The 23,719-nt window shown below is 45.5% G+C and overlaps 2 protein-coding genes across 4 annotated transcripts in view; both read right to left on the bottom strand.

The window, feature by feature from the left end:
- UBE2G2 (ubiquitin conjugating enzyme E2 G2) overlaps positions 1-16,603 on the bottom strand; it is a 35,224-nt gene extending 18,621 nt beyond the window's left edge. For both annotated transcript variants that reach the window (XM_046648292.1, XM_046648293.1), the window contains exons 1-3: positions 16,482-16,603; positions 967-1,002; positions 829-874 (exon numbers count right to left, since the gene is read on the bottom strand). In XM_046648292.1, coding sequence (XP_046504248.1) covers positions 829-874; positions 967-1,002; positions 16,482-16,524 — 125 coding nt within the window. In that variant the 5' untranslated portion in view covers positions 16,525-16,603. The remainder of the gene's footprint in view (positions 1-828; positions 875-966; positions 1,003-16,481) is intronic.
- Positions 16,604-19,940: 3,337 nt separating this feature from the next.
- SUMO3 (small ubiquitin like modifier 3) overlaps positions 19,941-23,719 on the bottom strand; it is a 9,562-nt gene continuing 5,783 nt past the window's right edge. The window contains exons 3-4 of one of the 2 annotated variants that reach the window (XM_046648295.1): positions 22,954-23,025; positions 19,977-21,373 (exon numbers count right to left, since the gene is read on the bottom strand). In XM_046648295.1, coding sequence (XP_046504251.1) covers positions 21,281-21,373; positions 22,954-23,025 — 165 coding nt within the window. In that variant the 3' untranslated portion in view covers positions 19,977-21,280. Of the gene's footprint in view, positions 21,374-22,953; positions 23,026-23,719 lie in introns of both variants that reach the window. The other variant, XM_046648296.1, reaches the window with a different exon arrangement.

Consider the following 23,719-nt stretch of genomic DNA (forward strand, 5'->3'; position numbering starts at 1 on the left):
GATTTCATTTTACTAATGAGAAAACTGAGAGACTGATTATAAACTTCAACTTCCTAAATTTTACCTAACCACATTTTGTTGAAAATACAGTAAGTCTAAGACTGGCCCAAAACTGCACATCTAAAGTAGAAAGACAAACACAAGGCCTGGGTCATAGGGCCATAGAAGACTCTAGAAGCAGGGGTCCATCTGTGGCTCTTTCCAAGCAACATCACCTATAAGTGAAAAATCATGAAATGCAGTCACGATCTTTCCAGAATGGCGTCAGGAACCACACTGCTCACCTGAGAAGGACCCATGTCTCGGGATCAGGGGCAGTGGAAGGCCACATAAGGCACACAGAAAAAGACAGCAGAGGAGGAGCCGAATTGGGGGGGCAGTTGGGCTGGGGGGGAAGGAGTTCAGGTGCACAGGTGGGGCAGGGCCGGGGCTGCGCCAACAGGCCCAGGGCGTCACCCACACCCTGGGGAGCCTTTCCCACTGTCAAAGCCTCAGGCTCTTAGGCTTCTTGAAGCCAAAGCCACACATACTGTTTGAGGCTAACCCAGCACAGCCACACAACATTTGAAATTTATTATTTTAAAACTCTATAAATATCTAATACTCACAACTAAACCTTCTACTAAGGAAGCATTTTTATTTCTTTCGCATAGACGTTTGTGCTGTTTTCTGCTTTAACATTAACAGATTCGAGAAGAGCTCAACCTAAGAGACGTACTCAGCCTTTTTCTCTCATGGACACTGATCACAGTCCCACTGCTAAACGTGATTCACAGGTCTAAATTCCAATAAGGTCTCCAAAACTATTAGCACACATGATTAACTTACATGATCAATGCTTCCCATTCAAAAAAATTCTCTTCATTCATGGGGCCTGCAAGGAAAGAACAAATTCCACACTTTAACCCTGAAGGCAGCTTTGACAGTTAGAAGTAAGTTATAAAGAGGCTAACTTTAGGAACTCACCTGCTACAATTCCTTCCGGAGGATTCAGTGTTAATTCTGTAAAATTAAAAAGTAAAACCATTACAAAACAGAATGAGTATTATGTTGGCATTTTAACAAAACTTTAAAATGTAAGACTATAAATTATACAGTATACGTATTTACAGATTAAAATTCTGTTTGTTCAAAGTGAATGCCTGCTCCAGTTACATTTCTGATAAAGACTATGTGAACAGTTCTTTACACCTGCAAAAAGGAGAATTTTAGAGCAATGTACACTTTCATTTTACAAATGAAGAAACAAACAAAAGAGGTTAACTGCCCTTCCAAAACACCCCTGTTGGTTATTTTGATTAAAGCTCATAAAATCAAACACAGTATACTATTTTCCAACTGAATGGCATTTCCTGTCCCTTTGAGAGCTGGCACAAACCTTTCTGAATGTGACTGACTAGAGCTATGAACCCGCCTGAGGTTTCTCAAGCCTGCTATTGTCAAATACATCTATCACAGTACAGGCTAGCTGTCCATCTCCAATACCACTGCCAAATCTGTGAGCAAATCCCCCAGAGGTGACATTCTGCAGAACGTCAGACTTCAGCACTGAGAATAAAAATAACAGGAAACAAGTCAGCAGCATCATTTCTCAGCAATTTAAGAAGATCAGTGGTTGCTGAAAGACCTGAGTCCCAGCTCGGCCACTTGGAAGCTGACACTAAGTATCATTTCAATTCTTAGCCTCCTGATTTTTTATTCAGGAGGCTCCAAAATGAAACCAAACCTGTGGACAAATTTGGCGAGGTGAAGAGCGGAAGTTAAAAAAAGTCACGGGCAAGGAGGGTGGCAACATGGGAGTCAGGCCCCAAATGCTTTCCCCGTGGGGCTGGGTGTCAGGGGAACACAAAAATACTCAGAAACATGCAAATCCATGAACCACAGAAGTTGACTCTTTGAAGAGAAATAAAAGTAACAAATCCTTGCCAAGTAAATACAAGGCCTAAGGGTTGGAAAAGAAGAAATAAAATTTCATTATTCCCAGATGCTATGCTTACACACATAGAAAGTCCAAGAGGATCTAAAGATACAGTAAACTATGAGAAAGGGTGAACTTGCCTTGCTGAATGCGAGGTCAATAAATATAACTGAACTGTTATTTCTATATATTAGCAAGGTAGATAAGGAAAGTCTAAAAAAGGTACCAATTACAATGGGAAACACGTACAAATAAGTTTTTAAAAGATGTGCAAGATCTGCAACAGAACAGAAAATACTATTAACAAAAAGTTTAAAAAGACTTTAATAAATGGAGATTATATCACGTTCATGGATTAAAAACTCAATATTTTAAAGTTATCAATCCTCCTCAAACTGAATCTATGGATTCAATACAACCCCAGCCAAAATCCCAACAGATTTTGTTTGAATTTGACAAGGTGATTCTAAAAGATACACGAAAATGCAAACAACTGAGAAGAGCCAAAACATTTTTTAGAAAGAATAAACTGAGAACTCCATGAAAAAGGCTATCAAGACTTATTATAAAGCTATATGGATTACGGCAGTGAGACACTGGCACAAAGTTAAACAGACAAGTGGAACAGAAGAGAGCGTGCTCATCAGCACACCAATGCAAAGACAGACCCTTAACTTCCCATGAAGGCAGCCCTACAGAACAGAGGCAAAGGACAGTCTTTTCCACAAATGATGCTCATCTTCAAAGCCAAAAAAATAAAACTTTTTCCCTATCTCACAGTGCATACAAAAATCAAAATATATAAGAAAAAAGGGGGAAAGGGGCATGTGAAATAATAGAAAATACATTTATTGGTCTCTGCCCCCAGTTCCTGGCACAGAGCTCCTAAAAACCTTTGTAATTTCCTAAGTTATCAGAGCACTAGGAGCATCTTTTGTTCTAATATTGGGTCTCTGACCCTAGTTCCTTCCACGGGGCTCCTAAATCCCTGTAATTTCCCAGGTGATAGGGGCATCCTTTGTCCCAACGAGGTGATTCTTGATGGCCTCCCAGATGGAGGCTGCTCACCAGAAAGACCAAGCCATGATCAGAAGCTTGGAATTTTCAGCCTCACCCTGCCATTCTCCAGAAAGGGGAGAGGGGCTGGAAAGAGAATTAGTGATTGATCATGCCTACGTGAGGAAAGCTCCATAAGATCCCAATCGGATGGGGTCTGAGGAGCTTCCAGGTTGGTGAAGACACGGAGGTGCTGGGAGAGTGGCGCATGCAGAGCGGGCAACCAAACCTGACACCTCGCCCTACTCATCTCTTTCATCTGGATGTTCATCTGTATTCTTTAACAAATCCTTTTACAATAAACTGGTAAACTGTTTTCCTGAGTCTCTGAGCCACTCCAGCAAATTAATCCAACACAAGGAGGGGGTCAGGGGACCTCCGATTTCTAACCCATCAGTAAGAAGCACAGGTGACAACGTGGACTCGTAACTGGCATCTGAAGGGGGAGGAGGCAGTCTTGTGGGACTGAGCCCTTAACCTGTGGGATCTGATGCTTACTCCAGGTAGAGTATCAGAATTGAGTTAAATTGTATGACACCCAGCTGGTGTCTTGGAACAGCTTAATGTGAGACAAATCCCCACACACGTGATGTCAGCAGTGTTGTGAGTGTGGTAGTAGTGTGAGAGTGAAGGAGAAATAGAGGTCAAGTATAGCTTTTCTAAACAGGGCAAAACATTTGAAGAGACCCATCACCAAAGAAGATATGGAGGCAAGTAAACACATCAAATGATGCTCCACCTTGTGAGTCACAAGGGAAATGAAAAAACCACAAAAAAATAGATAGCTATACATCTGTGTCAGTAAAAATATCTTTATTTAGTCAGAAAAGAATAGCTAAAATTAAAAAGACTGGCAATACTAACTGTTGACAGGTTTAGCAACTGGATCTTTCCTGGATCACTAGTGGAAATGGAAAATGGTTTGGTTACCCTCTGGTAAACAGTTTGACGGTTTCTAACAAAAACAGTTTAAACACACACTTACCCAGAGACCTAGCAATTGTACTAGTGGATATCCACCCAAGAGAAATGAAAACTCATGTCCCCAGAGACTCACACCAATGTCCACAGCAACTTTACTTCTAACAGCCCCACCCTGGAAACAACCCAAGTGTCCAGCCAAGGTAAATGAACGCGGTGTGATCCATCCATAGGAACAACACTACTCAGCAAAGGAAGGGAGCAAACCACCAAACCACCGACCCACATGGCCCACACAACACCACAGGGGACTCTCAAAGCACTAGCCAAGTGAAAGACACCTGCCGCAAAAGGCTCCCTTCTATGATTGTATTTATATGATACTCTAGAAGAAGAGAAACTATAGTAAAAGAAAGCAAATCAGATGTTGCCAGAGGCTGGGGGCCAAGGGGAAGTGGGAGGGGGCTGCAAAAGGCAAAAGGAATTTTCTGGGGTGATGGAAATGTTCTGTATCATGGTTGTGTAGATGGCTATACAACAGGACACACTTGTCAAAGCTAAAAGAATGGTACATTAGAAACTGGCACATTTTATTGTGTGTAAATTTTATCTCAATAAAGCTGACTCCCCCTCAAAATTAATTTCAGTTGTTTTATGAAATACGAAACAATCTCCTAGAGGACAGTATAGGAGAATAGTTTCATGCTCTCAATATAAAGACTTCCTAAATAGCACTGACATAAAGTTAATAACCAAAAAGCACTAACCATAGAGGAAAAGACTGATAAAATTAAGAACACTGAAATTAAGAGCTTCCCACATCAAAAGACATCCCTTTTTAAAAAAATATTCAAAAGATATCTTTAAGAGGATGAAAAGGTAAGCTCCAGAGAGGAAGAAGATATTTCCAACAGATATAACCAACAAAGGGCTAATACCCAAACTTCTAAAGAACGCCCTACACATCAATAAAAATACATAAACAACCCAAAAGAAAAACAAGCACAAGACTTCAACATGCACGTCACACAAAAAAAGGTATCTAAGTAGCCAATAAACATTTGACAAGGTGTTCAACCTCATTAACTGTGGGGAAATGCAAACTAAAAGCACAATGAGATAGCACCACCCCCACCCAGAATAATCTAGTAATCAAAGTTGAGAAGACTGACAATAGCAAGTGTCCACACAGACAAAAAGCCACAGAAATACAGTGCTGGCAGGAATACAAATTGGTACAACCACTCCGGAAACAAGGTTGCTGCTATCTCCTATGACCCAGCAATTCCTCTCAGAAATGTGCACACCCATACGCACCAAGAGATATCTAAGAATCTTTTTTTTTTTACTTGCTGATGTCATCACTTAGAAGAGCTTCAGATTCTAGGTAGCAAGCAACAGGTTTCGGTACAGAGCAACTTATAACAAATTTCAACAATCCCCCTGTGAACTGACCTCTAGAAAAGTATGGGGAAAGAGCAGGTAAAATGTCACTAGATGTAATTACGGCATTTGATACTGTGACATTAGGCATTCTCCCTAAAGAGACAGAGAGAGACAGTAGGCTTAGATCAAGGACAAAAGCTTAAGCAAGGGCAAAAGGGAGGATTCAGCAGTATCACTGATTAAGGGCCACGATGACCCTAAATCTCATAAACAAAAGACAACTTAAATATTTCACTGTCACCGTGAAAATATTGTTCTAACTGGCAGTTTAAAAGTGTGTCATTAAAAAAAAAATTGTGTCATGCATCTCTATTTTGCTATCCAATTTTACGTATTGAAAAGTACACAGTGAAAATTCTAATCACAAAATCATTCAATTTCAGGTGGTATTTTTTCTCTTTACATTTGCTTCTTGGTCATATCTAAAGATTTGAAGAGCTACACAAAGCCATGGGGAAGTGGTTTGAGCACCCCTACTTGGTCAACACAACTAGAAGCAGCCAACCACTAATCAAATACCAATTAACAAATATCAATTACACTTCTTCTCTGCCAAGCACTATTCTAGGCGGTACAGATGCAGTGACGAAAGAGAAAGACAAGGTCTCTGCCTTCAACGAGCTTCAGTTCTAGCGAAGGAAGACAGGTAACAAACAAGGAAACATATAAATAAAAGGATAGTTTCAGAAGCCTGATGACTATAGTGAAAAACTTGACAGACAGACGTGGCCGAGGAGGCCAAGAAAGGCCTTGCTGTGGAGGTGATACTGGAGGTGGGTTCTTTTTTTTTAATTGAAATATAATTGACATGTAACATTATATTAGTTTCAGGTGTATAACATAGTGATTCAACATTTGCATATATTGCAAAATGATGACCCCTTGCTGTGAGGACTTTTAAGATCTACTCTCTTAGCAACTTTCAAGTATGCAATACAGTATTGTTAACTATAGTCACCATGCTGTAAATGACATCCCCAGGACTTATTTATTTCATAATTGGAAGTTTGTACCCTGTGACCACCCTCATCCATTTCATCTACCCCACCATGGCAACCACCAACCTGTTCTCTGTATCTATGAGTTGCTTTATTTTTTTAAGATTTCGCATATAAGTGAGATCACACGGTATTTATCTTTCCCTAACTTATTCTGCTTAGCATAATGCCCTCAAGGTTCATCCATGCTGTCGTAAATGGCAAGATTTCCTTTTTTTTTATGGCTGAATAATACCCCATCGTGATATGTTATATATTTACAGCAGCATTATTCATAACAGTCAACAAATGGGAACCATCAAATATCTATCAATAGTAGAAGAGAACACTAAATTGTGGTATATTCATACAATAAAACAAAAATGGAAACAAATGACGTACAGCTACACACCACACATCACTGTGCAAAAGCCAGGCCTACACAATATGAACATGACATATAACACACAATATGTATATATATATATATATATATACACAAAAAATAGAATACACACACACATATATACACAATATAGAATTCACAATACATGATTACATTTACAGATCGATTACACTGCCTCAAAAAACAGGCAAAGCTACACTAGAGTGCTTAAGAATGAATGCTTTGGTGGAAAAACTAAGCAAAGCAAGGAGGGGATTATCCTGGGAGGAAGAGCTACTTTTGGGGGGTTCCCCACTCGAGGGTTCTGGCAAGCTGGTGGCCTTCTTGCTTACCCTGGGTGATGACACGCTCTGTGAGAACTCACTGAGCTGAACATGTCTTTCTTTGCACTTTTCTTTATGCCACTTCTATTTCAAGCTAATAAACAGTGTTAAAAGTTGTTACTGCAACAGTCCAGGCAGGGCAGACGGTGGCCTGAACCAGAGCGGTAACCAGAGAATTAGTAAGGGATGGTGAAAGCGGAGCTCTGTTGTGTAGGTGGAGATGGAGGGCTCGCTGATGAAGCGGGTGTGCTATGTGAGGAGAAACAAGAATGCTTCTGGGTTTCTGGCCCAAACGACTGAGTGAATGGTGGCACTATCACTGGGATGGAAAGGGGGAAGGAAGAGGTTTGAGGGAGAAAGTAGGAGTTCTAATTTAAACATACTAAGGTTGAGACGGCTAGTAAACAGACAAGGAGAGAGGCTGGGCAGGCGGCTGGAGAAATGAGTCTGAAGCTCAAGGGAGAGAGAGACGTTGGAGATAGAAGTTCGGGCGTTATCCGCATAGGGAGCGTACGGAACCCCAGGGGAGTGACGGGCCTCTCTAGAGCAGTGTATCTCAGGGAACATTCAGACATACACGGTGCCGTTTTTGGGTTTTCACAATGACTGGGGAATACCACTGCCATTCAGTAGGAAGGGACCAGGAATGCTTAACGTTCTGTCATAAACAAGTGCTACACGAGGAAAAACTATTTCACTCAAATGCCAACAACACCTGACGCAGGGAACAGACAAGTAAAGGCACAGAGGAGAGCCGAGTCTGCTGTCGAGGGTGTGCTAACATGGAAGTGGGAAGAGAAAGAGACAGCGAGAGACATTAAACAGAGGCCAGTGAAGCAGAACAAATGAGTGTCAGTCCCCAAAGCCAAGTGCATTAAACACTTGAAGGAGGGGGGCTGGCCCTGACGGCCTAGTGGTTCAAGTTCAGCACTCTCACTGATTCAGTGGCCCCGGTTCATTTCCCAGTCACGGAACCACACCGCCTGTCTGTCAGCTGCCCTGCTGTGGCAGAGGCTCACATAGAAGAACTAGAAAGACTTACAACTAGCATATAAAGCAGGCATTGGGCTTTGGGGAGGAAAAAATAAACCAGGAAGATTGGCAACCAATATTAGCTCAGGAGAAATCTTTCCCTGCAAAAAAAAAAAAAGACAAAAAAACTTCAAGGGAGGAATCAAGTGCCAGCGAGATCAAGAGCCAGGCAGGCTGAGACCCCTGGATTTGGCGAGACAGACGCTAACTGTCTCAGTCCCTCTGTGTCTCTTCACAGTAGTAGACTGGGGGAGGTAACCCCCGGACCAGCACACCAGGCTTTATACACCCAGTCATCTGACATCTACTCCGGTTTTTGTGTCTGAAGTCACATCTCCTTATTATAAGAAAAAGAAAACCACACAGAGTAAGGCAGATGAACTCTCAACTGCTAAGGGGAGGGGGCACAATGTCAGTAGGAAAGGGAGTAGGATGCCTAACGCCAAAGAGACAAGAGTTACATCAATCATTTTCCTGGAACCCTGAGGAGGAGCTTACACCAAAAAGAGCTCGCTTTCGAGGCAGGCCAGGTGACGTGTTGGTTAAGTTCGCACGCTCTGCTTTGGTGGCCCAGGGTTTGCAGGTTTGGCTCCCAGGCGTGGACCTATATACTGCTCATCAAGCCATGCTGTGGTGGTATTCCACACAAAATAGAGGAAGACTGGCAAAGATGTTAGCTCGGGGCCAATCTTCCTCACATACAAAAAAAGAGCTGGCTTTATTCTTCATTTCTGGAGATCTCACGCAGAACTTCCTTCTGTGACACCCTCCATTTAGGTAGAGGCAAAGGGGAGTCTAAACCTTGCCGCTGGAGAACCATCCCACAGCCAGCAGCCTTACTCAACAGCGGCACCTACTGGTCAGTGAATAATTACAAGAGCCAAGTTCTCCAGACGGAGGGAAGGTTTCTGGACTACACTCTTTCCTTGTCTTTTGTTTCCAAACACACACAAACACACACACACACACAAAACCATATGAACTGTCATGTTCACTGATAAAAATAATTTCAAAAAGAGAAATAAACTATTAACATCAGAGAACATTGCAAAGATCATTCTTTGCCACTGATTCCTTGACAATGTTAGCTTGCTAAAAACATTTTTGGGGGGCCAGCCCTGTGGCCAAGGGGTTAGCTTCACGTGCTCCACTTTGACAGCCCAGGGTTTTTCCAGTTCGGATCCTGGGCACACCTTGGCACAACTTATCAAGCTATGCTGAGGCAGCATCCTCCACAGCACAACCAGAAGGACCTACAACTGGAATGTACAACTATGTGCTGGGGGGCTTTGGGAAGAAGAAGAAAAGAAAAAAAAAAGATTGGCAACAGAGGTTAGCTCAGGTGCCAATCTAAAAAAAAAGATTTTGGGTCTTTTTAGTGGCTTAAAAAATAGCCACCAGACAAAATGAAATATAAATTTAACCTGTGACTCAGCAATCCCATTTCTCAGAATCTATCCCACAGGCACACTGGTAAAAATGAGAGAAGACACATAGATAAGGCTATTCACATCAGGACTATTAGTAATAGCAAAAAACTAGAAATGACCCAAGTGTCCATCAGTAAGGGGCCAGGCAGATCACAATCCACCTACTAACGGAACATTGTGCAGCTGTGAAAAGGAACAATGGATGCCTCGATGTACTAGTACAGAATGAACTCCAGGACACACCAAATGAAAAAAAGCAAAGTGGAGAAAAGGGCGTAACTAGCATCTTTAAAGAGCTGATTCAGGTTAAATGAGGTCCCTAGGGTGGGTCCTAATCCAATGTGACCGGTGCTCTTATAAAAAGAGGAGATCAGGACACAGACACACACACAGAGAGAAGACTCCAGTCTACAAGCCAAGGAGAGAGGCCTCAGGAAAAACCAACCCTGCCGAGACCTTGATCTCCAACTGTGAGAAAATAATCTGTTTCTTAAGCCTCCCAGTCCGTGGTACTTTGTGCTGGCAGCCCGAGCAAACTCATAGTGCTCAAACACCCGGGTGGCCATTTGCAAATAATGTGCAAATAAACCTTGACCTTTATCTCACACCATACACAAAACTTTACTTGATATAGATCACAGAGCTAAACGTAAGAGCTAAAACTGTAAAACACCAAGAACTCATAGGAGAAAATCTTAGTGATCTTGTGTGAGGCAATGATTGCTTAGACAGAACACAGAAGGCAAGAAATATTTTAAAAGTCAATAAATTGGACTTCATGGAGATTTTTAAAAAACACTCTGCTCTTTAAGAGGCACTGTTATGAAAATTAAAAGGCAAGCCTCAGGAGTTGTTCAGTGGATACAGAGTTTCAGTCACGCAAAATCAAAGAGTCCTAGAGATCTGTACAACAATATGCATATCGTTAACAATACCGTAATGTAGAATTCAAACTTAAGAGGGTAAAATTATGAGTTTTTTACCACAAAAAAAAAGGAAGCAGTCTCAGGGAAAATATTTACAAACATTCAACAAAGGACTTGTATCTACATTATATAAAGAACTCTTTCAACTTAATAAGAAAACAATAAACAATTGAAAAATGAGCAAAAATTGGAGCCAGCCCTGTGGCACAGTGGTTAAGTCTGTGCACTCCGCTTTGGCGGCTGGGGGTTTGCAGGTTTGGATCCTGGGTGCAGACCTATGGACTGCTCAACAAGCCATTTTGTGGCGACATCCCACACACAGAATAGAGGAAGATGGGCACCAATGTTAGCTCAGCGACAATCATCCTCCTCAGCAAAAAGTAGAAGATTAGCAACGGATGTCAGCTCAGGACCAATCTTCCTCACCAAGAAAAAAAAAAAAAAAAGAGCAAAAGACTCAAGATACTTCATCAAAAAAGATACACTGATGGTATATAAACACATGAAATGATACTCAACATCACTGGTCATTACAGAATGTGAATTAAAACTACAATGAGATAACACTACACAACCAACAGAATGGCGAAAAATGTAAAAACTGACCATACCAAATGTGGGCAAGAGAGTAGAGCCATGGGTCTCAATATACTGCTGGTAGAACTGTAAAATGGTACAACCTTTTGGGAAAACAGTTTGGCTTTTTCTTTAAAAATTATACAGGGAATGCTAGCCTGCAAGGAAAAGGAATGAACCACTGATACAAGCAACAAACGGACAAATTGCAATATAATTATGCTGAAAGAAAGAAGTCTGACAAAGAAAATCCAAAACAACCTATAGTGACTGAAAGCAGCTGAGTCCTTGCCTGGGACCCTGGGCTGCAGGAGGGAGACGGGAGAGCTGGATGACAGAGAGGCAGGAGGAGACTTCGGAGGCCATGGTTCCACTCATCATCCCCAGTGTGGGCAGGGCTTCGTGGGTGTGTACGCACATCAAAACTCATCAAACTGCACACGAAGTACGTCAGCTGATGCTATGCCAACTGCACCCCAGTAAAACTGCCTTTTTAATAAAGGTAGCTAGAAAAAAACACACCAAAGGCTAAAAAGACAAAGCACAAACCAGGATAAAATACTTGTAGCACATGTAACCAACAAAGGAGTAGGGATATACAAAGGGATAGGAAATTTATAAAGAACTCCTCCAAACCAATAAGAATGACAAACCACCCTATGGAAATTTGGTAAAAGACATGAACAGACATTTCACAAAGAAAAAACTATAAATATGACAGGATGCTCAACTTCATCCATAATCATGATGTACAAACTAAAACCATGAGGAACCCTGTCACAACCATTGGGTTGGTAAATTAGACCTTGCACAACACCAAAGTGTTAGTGAACATTCAAAGCAATATACACAAGAACACCCACACCGGAAACCAGCTTGGCATCATGCAGTAAAGCTGACCATGTGAGTGCTCCCAGACTCCACAGCACACCCCAGGGATACACCTTGCACATGCGCACTAGAAATGTCCACAGCAGCACTATCTGTATAAGAATCAAAGACTGGAAATAACCTAAATGCCCATCAGCAATGTAAAGGATAAATTTTGGCTTATTCATAAAATGAACTCACTCAGCAGTGAAACGAACTACAGCTATATGCTTCAACACAAACGAATCTCAGAGAACCAGCGCTGAGCAGGAGACAATCTGCAGAACACATGCTGTGCAATTCCACTTCTGCTAACGACAAAGACAGGCAAAAGCAAACAATATGGCGAAACTACAAAGAAAAGGAAAAGAACAATTTACACAAAATTCAGTAGCAGGAACTTCTGGTGGTGACACGAAGGAGCACAAGATTTCTAAGTTATTGCTAATGTTCTATTTCTCAAGCCAGGTGTCACAGGTACAGACATTCATTTTACTATTTCACCTAAACATATACCTTTTATATACTTTTACATATATAATACACTTCACAATAAAAAATGTTTTAAATAGCTAAAACAGGTTAATGACAGGGAATGATGACAGTACCAGGGAGGACAGGCTGAGTCTGGTGGCTCAAGGAAGGCTTCTCCAGGGAGCAGAGCACAAGTGATGAAGATGTCCAGGCAAAGGAAGTGCCCACGCGCCGAGAGGAGTGTGCCAACAACGAGTCAGTGGGGCTGGAGGGAGAGTGCCAGGGTAGAGCAGATGAGGTCAGAGAGGCAGAAGGGCCAGAGCATGCAGAGCCTGATAGGTCACAGCAAGGACTTTGGTTTTTACCGCAACGAAGGGTCCTGGGCAGAGTGACATGATCTGACTTGGGTTTAACAAGATCTCTCTGCTGTGTTAAGAATAGAACCAAGCGGACCAAGACCTGAAGAGCTGAAGCAGAAGAACACAGGACTGTACCGAAGTAATCCAGGCCAAAGGTGAGTGGCTTGGGCCAGCACGGCACTGTGGAGAAAGTCTGAAAACAGGACAACAGGTTACACGTGGATATACAAGAAAGTGAGGCATCAATGACAAATCTAAGGTTTTGAGCCCAAACAACTGGAAGAAAGAGGCTACCACCAACTAAGAAGGAGAAGACTGTGGGAGCAACAACGGTGTGGCAAGAGCAGGAGCTCAGCTGGGGTTCCTATTAGATACTGTACTGGGGTGAACAATGTCCCCCCAAATTTGTGAATTGACCTTACTTGGAAATAGGGGTTTCGCAGATGTACTCAAGTTACAATGACGTCATACTGGGTAAGGGTGGGCCCTAAATCAATGATTGATACCTTCATAAGGGGGAAAAAGACCATGTGAAGATGGAGCCTGAGACTGGAGTTATGCTACCAGAGGCCAAGGAACACCAAGCATTGGCGGCAAGCACCGGAAGCTGGAAGAGGCAAGGAGGGACCCTGCCCTAGAGCTGCAGAGGCAGCATGGCCCTGCCCACACGTGGATGTGGGACTCCCGCCCTCCAAACTGCGACAGATTAAACTTCTGCCGTGTTGAGCCACCTGCCTTGTGCGACTTTGTTACGACAACCCCAGAAAACTAACACCCAAGTCTATCTCTGACACTCCTAGGAAAAGCTAGATGAGGTGTGAAGATAAAACATCAAGAAAAAAATATGAGCTTAAAACATCTGGGTTCTTTTCCTGGCTCTCCTTTTCTCTGGTTCTAAGAATCTAGGCAAATCATTTTGCCTCTCTGTTACTGAATTTCCTGTAAAATCAGAGGGCTGAACAAAACGATATCCAAGGTCCTACCAGCTCTAAATTTCTGAAGTTCTATGACTATTCCCAAACACAACACAGTGTGCCTCAACACCTGTCCAAATCTCTCCAAACCCCACTCCACACAGAGGCTGTTGCTGTCAAGTCTACCTTTACAGTGGATGTGCCACCTTCAAACACGGTAGGAGAACAAACTAGATGCTGCAACAGTGAATAGAATTTTACCACATTACTAGGATACAACAGCAGTAAGAAAACCCTCCTCGATAACACACTGCATTCATTTTTCTATCGCTGATGTGACAAACTACCACAAACTCAGTGGCTTCAAACAGCCCACTGATGATCTCAGTTTCCAGTGTCAGAAGGCTGAGCACAGTATGGGGCAGTTGAGTCTCTGCTTGGAGTCTGGCAAGGCAGCAGTCAAGGTGTTGGCAGGGCTGCTGCCCCAGTCCATTCACGTTGTCAGCAGAATTCGGTTCCCTGAGGCTACAGGACTGAGGTTCCAGGTTCCTTACTGCTGTCACGTTTCTCAGCTCCTGGCTCCTCTTCCATCTTCAAAGCCAGTCATGGCAGGTGGAGTCTTTCTCATACCTCAAATGCCTTTGGCCTCCCCTCTTGCCTCATCTCTCCCGTTTTGGGGCCTCTGTGATTATTGGTCCTACAAGACAATCTAGGATAATCTCCCCATCCGAAGATCAGCTATTTAGTAACCTACTGATTACATCTCCAAAGTCCCTTCAAGGCAATGCCTAGATTAGTGTCTGATGCAGTAACCAGGGGACAGGAATCTTAGGGAGACATCCTTAGAGTTCTGCCTTCCACACAGAATCCAGGATTTCATAAATTAACACATAAAACACACAGAATACACTTCTGTGATACATCTTTGGAAACCAACCATTATTTACATTTTACTACTGCAAACTCATTGACAATATGATTTAAATAATGGATGAGGCTTTTGTAACTACAATAAAAGGAAAAATAATCTTTGCTAATGCAAATATCCCTAGGAAATACAAATCCAACAACGCAAAGACTGGACTGAAGCAGTAGCCTGAACATAATTCCCCACGCAGGGGCTTAAGATTCCTTCTCTATAGAAAGGAGAAAATAATACATGCTCGCAGTCTAGAAACAGCACTAAACAGACAGACAGATACAGAAACAAAGACCCGGATGGCAGGAAATGGTAGGTGTTCACACGTCTGACCCCTCAGCCAGGTTTCCACCAGGAGACAGAGGCAACAGCTCCCCCACACCCAACCCTCCGTTCAGAGTGAACCATGTCTCTCACCGTCCCACCAAAAGCGTCTCTTGGAAACTTGTTTCTACTTTAAAGGACACTGGGTGGTGAGCACTGTTTAAACGGTTTTTTTAATGAGCCTGCATGGGTGTGCTCATGCCAAACATCAACTCCCCCTGTGCAGTGCCACCAATATGGTCCAGGAAATTGAGCTGCATGCATAGTTCCCAGGTAGTTTTACTGCACTCTATTTTGGCTTATTTTCCGCCTTCTTCTCAAAGCATCCTCAATGTAATGATAACGGTAACAGCTAACGTTCTCCAGCGATACTCGTTAGGCATCTTGGTAAGCACGAATCTTCACAGATGAGGAAAATGCAGAGGATGAGGGCGAGGTCAAGGTCAGAGAGTTGGTAAGACGACGCAGGGTCTGAGCCGTGGTCTGCGGCTCCAGAGGCCCCGCTCTTCCCCACACCAGACCACCACCTCGTCTGCACCAGCTAATCAGAACACTTTCAAACCCCCAACTTCTCAGGGCCGCTCGGCCAAGGGAGCACTCCGCCGCAAAACGGCGGAACACGGTATGTCCACGGTCCTCCTCCCTCTCTGTGTTTTCCTCAAATACTGGGAAATCTTACTGGCTAAGAAAGCACTAAGGAAGTTTTCTTAACACTACCTAGGAAGAGGGACAGGTGGCACTGTTCAAAAAGTCTGTTCCCTCATTAAAGAGAAAACCGAAATCTAACCTTTCACCTCAAAGTCTTCACAATGCGCTGTTTCTCTTAATACAGGTTTTTCTTTTAAGTTCTCAGCAAGCAATTTAGGTTTTCCTCCCCTCCCTCTCATGGCATGTTTGCAAGGCCAGAATTGGGAAGTCCTCTAAATTACTAAAGGGACCAAAGACACAAACAAACTACAGAGACAGATAACGTAATTGAGCGTTTCTAAACTAATAAGGTAGTAATGCCGACTACCACTTTTTAGAGTCCTCCTTCCAAGTTTACTTATACTTTCGAGGGGAGGCCGTTGGCAGAGCAGGGCGACGGAAGCCTCGACGACGGCTCACAACTTTCCGGAACAATCCCTTCCCTCCGGCGCAGAGCCCGCACCTCCACGAACTCAGGCGCGGACGCCCGCCCAGAAGCGCCACGACCCGAGCTCCGACGCCGCGGGCGACGGAGGCGAAGGGCGCGAGAGAGGCGAGGGGCAGGGGCGCGGGGATGGGAAAGGGGGCGCGGGCGGGCGGAGCAGGGCGCCGGCCTCGACGTGAGGCTCGGCGGCGGAGGTGACGCGTCCGGGGGCGAGCAGGCCGGCACGGGGGCCGGAGGCGGCGGGCGCGGGGCTGGGACGGGGAATGAGGGGCGCCGGGCCGGGGGACGCCGGGTCGGGGGCAGAGGGTGCGGAGCCGGGACGAGGAGCGCGGGGCCGGGCCGGGGGAAGCGGGCGGATGGAGCAGGACGCCGGCCCCGACGGGAGGCTCGGCTGGAAGGCTGACGCGTCCGGGGGCGGGCGGGCCGGGGCCACGGCCTCAGCGCGCTCCACCGGGCTCCGGGAGGGCCGCGAACTCACGTTTGTACTCCGCCATCAGCCTCTTGAGCGCCGTCCCAGCCATCGTCCGGGTAACAGCTGCGCCGTCTGGCCTCGCCTCCTAAACGCTCGTCCCTCCCGCCCGACGCCGGGGCTGCTTCCGGGTCGCCACCAGGGCAAGAAGCCCTTCCGGGGCGCGGGGCGCGCATGCGCGGTGAGGGGCGAGAGCGGGCAGTGGCTGTGAGGGAGCAGCGCGGAGGGGCAGCAGCAGGCCTTGAGCCCGAGGTCTGTGTTCATGCGCCAGACCAGGGCCTTGAGCCGCCTTGTGGGGTAACACCGCCTCCGAACGTCCGAACTCCTGTACGGCCCGGGTGTTCCAGAGGACTCTGGAGCAGCGGCCACCGCGGGTTGAATGTCTCAACCGCCCGTTAGGTCGTCCGGGCGTCGGAAAGGTCTGATCACAGGACGGGGCCTCCGAGGGGGACAGGGACGGGGTTCGGGGTCGGAGATGGAGGACGGAGACGGCGTGACCCCGAATGACCCAAGGCGACGGGCGCCCGGACCTCCGCCCGACCCTGGGCAGGCCCCGGGCTGAGATGGGTGCACCTGCCGCTGGTCGAGGGGGCCGTGGAGGGACTGTCCTCCTCCGGCCGGCCCTGCAGCCTCCGCCCGCTTCCCACGGTTTGTGTACGTGTATCCGGATAACTAGCGAGTCCTTTTCCCCTGACATTCTTGGTGGTTCTACTCCGATTGACCCGCATGATGGGGTGATCTACTTATGTTTCTTAGAATCCTTTCTCACTGCCTTCAAAGAAAGTAAACACTTTTAGTACTGTGCGCACCTTTAAAACAGTTTTCAGCTCCACAACACTTATCCTACACACGAGTCTACAGAATTTATTATACGATGTCCTGTATAATTTTCTAGTATAATACATAATTTTCTTTGTCAACTTCAAAAAGCAAATTTGCCCGTTAGCTTATCTCAAAACGACTGTATTTGGGAAAAGCCTGCCATGGTGACCCATAGGTAAATGCGAAGAACGAGCCGGGGAGCTGCTTTTATAGAGAAAAGGGAAGAGGGCGGGGCAGTCCTAAAGGAAAGTCCATTGGGGGAGAGTAACAGTTCAGGTTGGCAACGGCTTCTCATTGGTTGGGCTCTGGCGGTTGTCATTGGCTGGGCCATGGCATTTCTCATTGGCTGAGCTGTGGTGCTTCCCATTGGCTGGGCTGTTGCTAGGTGGGGAGAGAAGTCTTCCTGAGAAGTAGAGTGGCTGTGCTTCCTGCAGGAGATGAGAGCGCCCCACTTCCTGTTTGGAGTAAGAGAGGCCGCGGGATGGGGAGAGAGCTCCCCCTGCAGGTCTTCCGCATCCAGTTACTTCCGGTTTCTGTTAGTAATTTCCACAGCTTATTTTCATCTGTCTCCTCTAACCGGAAAACATATTCCCTGAGGGCAGGGAGTTTGGTCTCACTTGTTCCTGGATGCAGCCTCAGTACCTGGACATGGCAGTGTCTGTTGAATGAAATTGAACAAACCAACCTCGCAGGTGTACATATTTTAGGGTAGAGACGTCACAAAAATTCATTCCAACACTATCTTCTCAAATGACCATGGTGACTTGCAAAAATGACATGGTACTTTTAGGCAGTTTCAAAGAATAATGGATTTGCACAAATACGGAAGTTTCCTTCTCCTGTTCCAGACAGCTGCCCTCTCCTCTGACCAAACCACAGCCCAAGCCCCAAGTCAGTCAGGGGTCAGGGGTGTGGTTCCATGGTGACTAATGGGAGATAACTCTGCTTTTCCACTGAAAGGAAATGTGGGTGATCAAAAAGCACTGTCATCAACACAAGGACACTCAAAATAACTGAGCCTGTCAGGCGTGTCGTATTTTCTCAATTGCATCAATCTTGGTGTTGCAGATGTCTTTTCCCAGATATCATTTTCTGGTAGAGTGCTGTGTGTGTTTTTCAGTTATTATGTTCAGAAATGTGACTTACAGTTCGTATCGGGACTAATTTCAGCTTTAATTGACAAAAACCCACAATATGAGTCGCTGAAACAAGATGGAAGCCTCTCACCTCAATGCAGCTGGTGCAATGGCCTCACCTCCAGAGAACCAGGCTCTCAACACATCTTCCTCCTCATGGCTGGTCCTCCTCTTTATCTGAGATTTGAGTCTAAGTGGGTAGTCTTTTCCCTTATCTGCTAAATCTGGCAACTCTCAACTTGGATCAGTCGGAACTAGTGTCCCAGGGGTTCTGAGCAGACGTGTGATATTTAATGGCTTTCTAAGCAACATGCACTGGGCAGGCCAGTGAGTTCAGAATAAATGTAGTGTCTTTTATATCTTTGGCAACTAAAGCTCTGCAGCATAAAAGGATCTCACAGCTTAACCTGTGTTTTATGGTGGAGCTTTAATAGTAATACCGTGCTTCCCCAGCTGTGCACTTGTGCAGCACAACTACAGTGACAACACCTTGGTTTGCCTGGGACCGAGAGGCTCCTGGGACATGGGGCTTTGTGTGGCAAGTGCTAGTTGGGACCCAGGACACCAATAACAGGTTAAATAGGGTATATCTCCTCCTGAAGAATCATTAACCCAAAGACTGAGAGTTAGGTTCATGTAACAATATTTTTAAAAATATAAATACCAACAGATCTATTATTCCTAATGCACAATTTGCATAAATTTCTAAGATAAAAGACAACCTCAAAGACATCCACTTTCTTCTACTGTCAGATGTTGTGGGTGGAAGTTCAAGCAGCTCTGTTCTAATGGCCCCAGACTCTCAGCCTTGCTCTCCGAATTTAACACACCTCAATGCATCCCTCTCCTTACCAATGCAGGGGCTCCTCTGCTGGATTTAACCACCCCACCCTCCATACTCTCCAGGGCATCTGGCAAATGACTCCATCTCTGCAATGAGCTTTAACCATGTACTTCTACTGGTGTCAATGAATCAAGTGCTAGAGTGGACAAGCTCTGTTTTCCCAGCTGCCCTTCATCTTTCAACGTGTGCTCACCTCACCTGATGGACAGCTCAGTCATTTTCAACCCTAGTTTTGTCACAGCATAGTACACTAGGAAATTCTCAGTCAAATTAGTGTCAGTTCTCTTCAGTTTCAAAGCAGGTAAGTGAGCAGGCTGTTGACTGTACAAAGGAAAACAGTGTTATAGTCAAACACCAAAAAACTGAGAGGCCTACACTACTGTCCAGATTCACCTGCCTCTAAAATGTACCCTCTCTTTACACATGTCCAGGAGAGGAAAAGGGTGGTCATGATGCTGGGTCAGCTCAGCCAAGAGCCGCGAGAGCTCGGTGAGGAGTGAGAGGCTGCACTGCGGGAGGAGCACGCTGGGCCCAGCAAGGGTGATCTGCCAGGGGTGCGGAGGGGAGCCAGCAGGGGAATACTTACTTTTCAGCAACTAGCTTTTAAATGAGCCTGTGTGGCATCACTGAATGGTCACTGCAAATACTGAATTGTGACAGTATGCCTCGACCTCCAAATGTAGTATTTAATATAAGCCAAGAGACAGAATACCAAACTATATTTACTGTTTACAGTAGTAAAGGACAACAAATAATGTATAAATTGGTGAATAAACACAACAGAGCCAGCAGACGACCCGCCCACACCCCAACAGCAAAACACAAACGAAATGAGAACATCTTCAGCAAAATTTCAGGCAAGCAAGAGGTGACGGTCGTGGTCACACTGTCCAGGTGACTACACAAGGCAGAGAAGGCCATCAGGCAGCAGTGGATCCATACAGAAGAACAGCAGAACTATCAAAGTTTAATTGGTACAGATCCCAAAATGTTTCACAGAACTGAAATCACATACTAACGCATAAACTCCATACCTACTTGGAAGGCGGCGCCGCATGAGTCCATGAGAAGAGCATGAAGTCATCTGTCCATGGGCTTCATTTGCAACCACACTTTGAAGTAGCTCTTTTACACAAAAACGTAACTGCAAATTCAGCAATACGTAATCTTATGTGTTTATATATAGACCATAATTATTCATCAGAAGCAAATACTAGAAGAAATCTGAGGCCATGGCACTATTACCAAGTGAGCAATGTGGGGATTACTTTGTTCTATGTGAAGAAAAGGGGAAAAGCCAATTTGCACTGTGCCACACTTTGCCCATGCAGCATCTCCTAGGCACTGGGCAGTAGGTGATGGGTCCTGGGCCCCTGACCCACCCAAGGGATGCTTAAGGAGCAGGGCGCCCAGGCCCATGTTACTGAAGGACTTTTTACCTTTTAAGAAGCACTCCAGTATCTTCCCTTCAACTTTACCATATTCTGACAAAACTTAAATTTGCAATATTTAGCATTTAAAAAAACCTGTACCTACAAGAAATAGTAAGCGAAAGTTTGTCTCCCATCTCCACCATGCCCCCAAAACTTGTCCAACGGAAGCACCTCCATTGTGGTGGTGGAGTTCTCTACATGATTGGAATAAGCAGTGGGGGTGGGGAGGGGATCAATACCTGGACAAGATCCCCCTCTGGACTCAAAGTAGGCATTCAGGCCACGAGTGTGGGGGACATCTTATAGGAGAGGGGGAAAAAACAAAAATGAAAGCAAAAATAAACCCCAAGACCTTGCAACTCATTTTGCCTAAACAAAGATGACAACTGAGATTGGCCCGCCTTTGGCGGTGGCTTCATCCCTGCAGAGTGGAGTTGCGCTCGCAGTACGTCAGAGCGGGAAGTAATCCTGGTGGAGGTCCTGGGCTTCTGCAGACTCCTTTGTGATTGGCATGGTCACGTGTTCACTATTCAATAGCAAATGCAAGGACGGCGACACGTGGGGATGGTCCCTCTAGAGGCTGCACCCCGAGAGGCAGCTGGTCTCCCTCGAGCCCCCTGTCTGCTGCTGGAACACGTCAATGGTGTCTTCGTCCTCCATCTCCAGCTGGCAGGGTCGTTGTGACGGGCACAGCGAGAGAGGGGGAAGCTGTTAGTTTTCTCACCATGATGCACAACCGACTCCCGTGCTCACTGAGCTGTTCCCTGGGCCAGAGCGCCGCCTGACGCACTCTGTGCCGCCCTCACGGGTGACGCGCAGGCAAAGCGGCTTAGGTTTGGATTTCAATAAGCCCTACTCATTCACCACGCTTTCCCTAACAAACTCACACAAGAACATCCTAAGTTAAGGACTTTAACAGAGAGAAAAACTGAGTCTCATTAAAAAAATAAGTGTCTAAAATTTTTACTGAAAATTACACGAAGTCAGATTCCATTAGAAATATCCCATGAGCAGCACTGAATCCTAGGGACTAGCAGGGGCCATGCACTTTCTAACAAGTGCAGTGGACCACACTTGTGAAATCCAGAGCAAACGAAATCACAAAGGATCCACCAGCATAAGGGATCCACTGCTGGCTCCCCTGCCCGCTCCCTCACAACCAGGGCGGAGACAGTGCGAACACCTCCCGCCTGCTTCTCTCTTTCTCACACAGCAGGCACGCGAATATCTCCCTGATCTTTGTCATTCTCTGAACAAAAGGAAGCTTTTGCCAATTTCATACAGAGACTAACCAAGGCCAGAGGCAGTAATGGTTCTCAGAAATGCAGAGAAGTACCGTCTGGGCTGGCAAGGACCCTCTCCTGCTGCAGACACTGCCTGGGCGGTAGCCAGAGTGACAGGCTGGAGGGATAGCCCGGCTCCTAAAGCCAGCGAGCTCCCCGCACCGCCCAGGGCAAGCCCTACCCAGGAATCCTCCCAGGGCCGACACTGTCTCAGCAGTGGAGGAGTTCCTAAAGTGGGCAGGTGTAAAATCTCTTGATCTGCAGCCCTTTCACACAAAACAATCAATTCTCACAACTTTGTAAAGGAGAAAAAACATATCATCTCTGCTTTACAGTCAGACAAGACTGAGACTCCAAGAGATCCAGGGGCTCTCGATCAAAGTCACCCCGCTGACAGATGACTAGAGCTGCCGCTGGAAGCTCAGCCGTCTATTTCCAAGTCCAGATGCTCTCACCACAGTGGGATGCACCACCACACAAGGGACCGATGCCTGCGGATTTGCGTGTGTGGTGGGCACATGCTTAAGAAAAACTGCTGACTGACAACCATGTGTGTGCATTCTCCTTTCCACCCACACCCCCATGCATAAGTGCTTAAAGAGCATGAGAATCAAGCCAGTAATTTAGCTACAAATTGACTAACGTTGCAAATTCAGTGTCCAGACTACAGGTGGATGGGAACTGAGTCTGTCCCACACCCTTGTCTGTGAGCCTGGACCGCCTCTGCTGAGCACCCGGCCCTCCTGCTCCACCCTCCTGACACGGAGGATGATTTCTGACAAAGTGCATTTTTCACATTTGAAAAACTGAACTTCAAAATTAAATAATCTAATAATTAAACCCATTAGGAAAATATAAGGTATGCTATATGAGCACCAATCAGTAACTCTCAAATAAGAGTATTCCAAATGGTCACTGCAAATCAGAGGCAGCCTCGAGTGTGCACAAAGCCGGCGCTCATACCTGTGCTGGGGTATCTGTTTCATTAATTGGTTGCCCATCAAACCTGAATCTAATCTGTCTCATTGACAAGCCCTGAAAAGAAAAAGCAATTATCATTAAATATTTCCAGATAACACATTAATCCAAAAAAACCCAAATATTTATATCAGAATTCTGAATATACAGATTTATGAGGTTAATTATAAAAACTCACCAGTGGGCCTACAATCTATTTCATGTGCTGCTCCAACACCAATACTTTCAGACACCACTGTTCCAACATCTTCCAGCCCCTGGTCCCTTGCCCTCAGCCACCCCTCTCACTTCCCTCCAGAAGCCAAGCAGAATTTCTACCCTGTCGGCACCACCATTTCCTACCCTTTAAAAAATTCTCAGAGAGAAACAGGTCAGGTGACAATGAGGCATGTGATAAGCAGACTGCATGAAACTAGGAAGCAGTCCCAAAGATTCTGGCCCTGAGAAAGGCAGCAGGAGGGCACTTTGCATCCGAAAAGGAGCCCATGCAGCCTTTCTGCATCCCGGGAATGGGGACATGGTCAAGGTGCAGAAACATTTCCTTTTCAAGAGCAGTTCTGATTTCACTGAACAGGACAGACAGAATTAAAACACGCATCTCTGCTCCCCCGAAGCCCTACTCAAAAAACATAAAGAAAAAGGGCAGAAACAGCAAAGAGAACGAGACAGGGGACCGGCCAGTGGACAAGGGACACACACGCAAGCACACGCACACTGACGCAGACGTGCACAGACACACGCAGGAGTGCAC

Source organism: Equus quagga, chromosome 21 (genome assembly GCF_021613505.1).
Source record: "Equus quagga isolate Etosha38 chromosome 21, UCLA_HA_Equagga_1.0, whole genome shotgun sequence".
Lineage (NCBI taxonomy): Eukaryota > Metazoa > Chordata > Mammalia > Perissodactyla > Equidae > Equus > Equus quagga.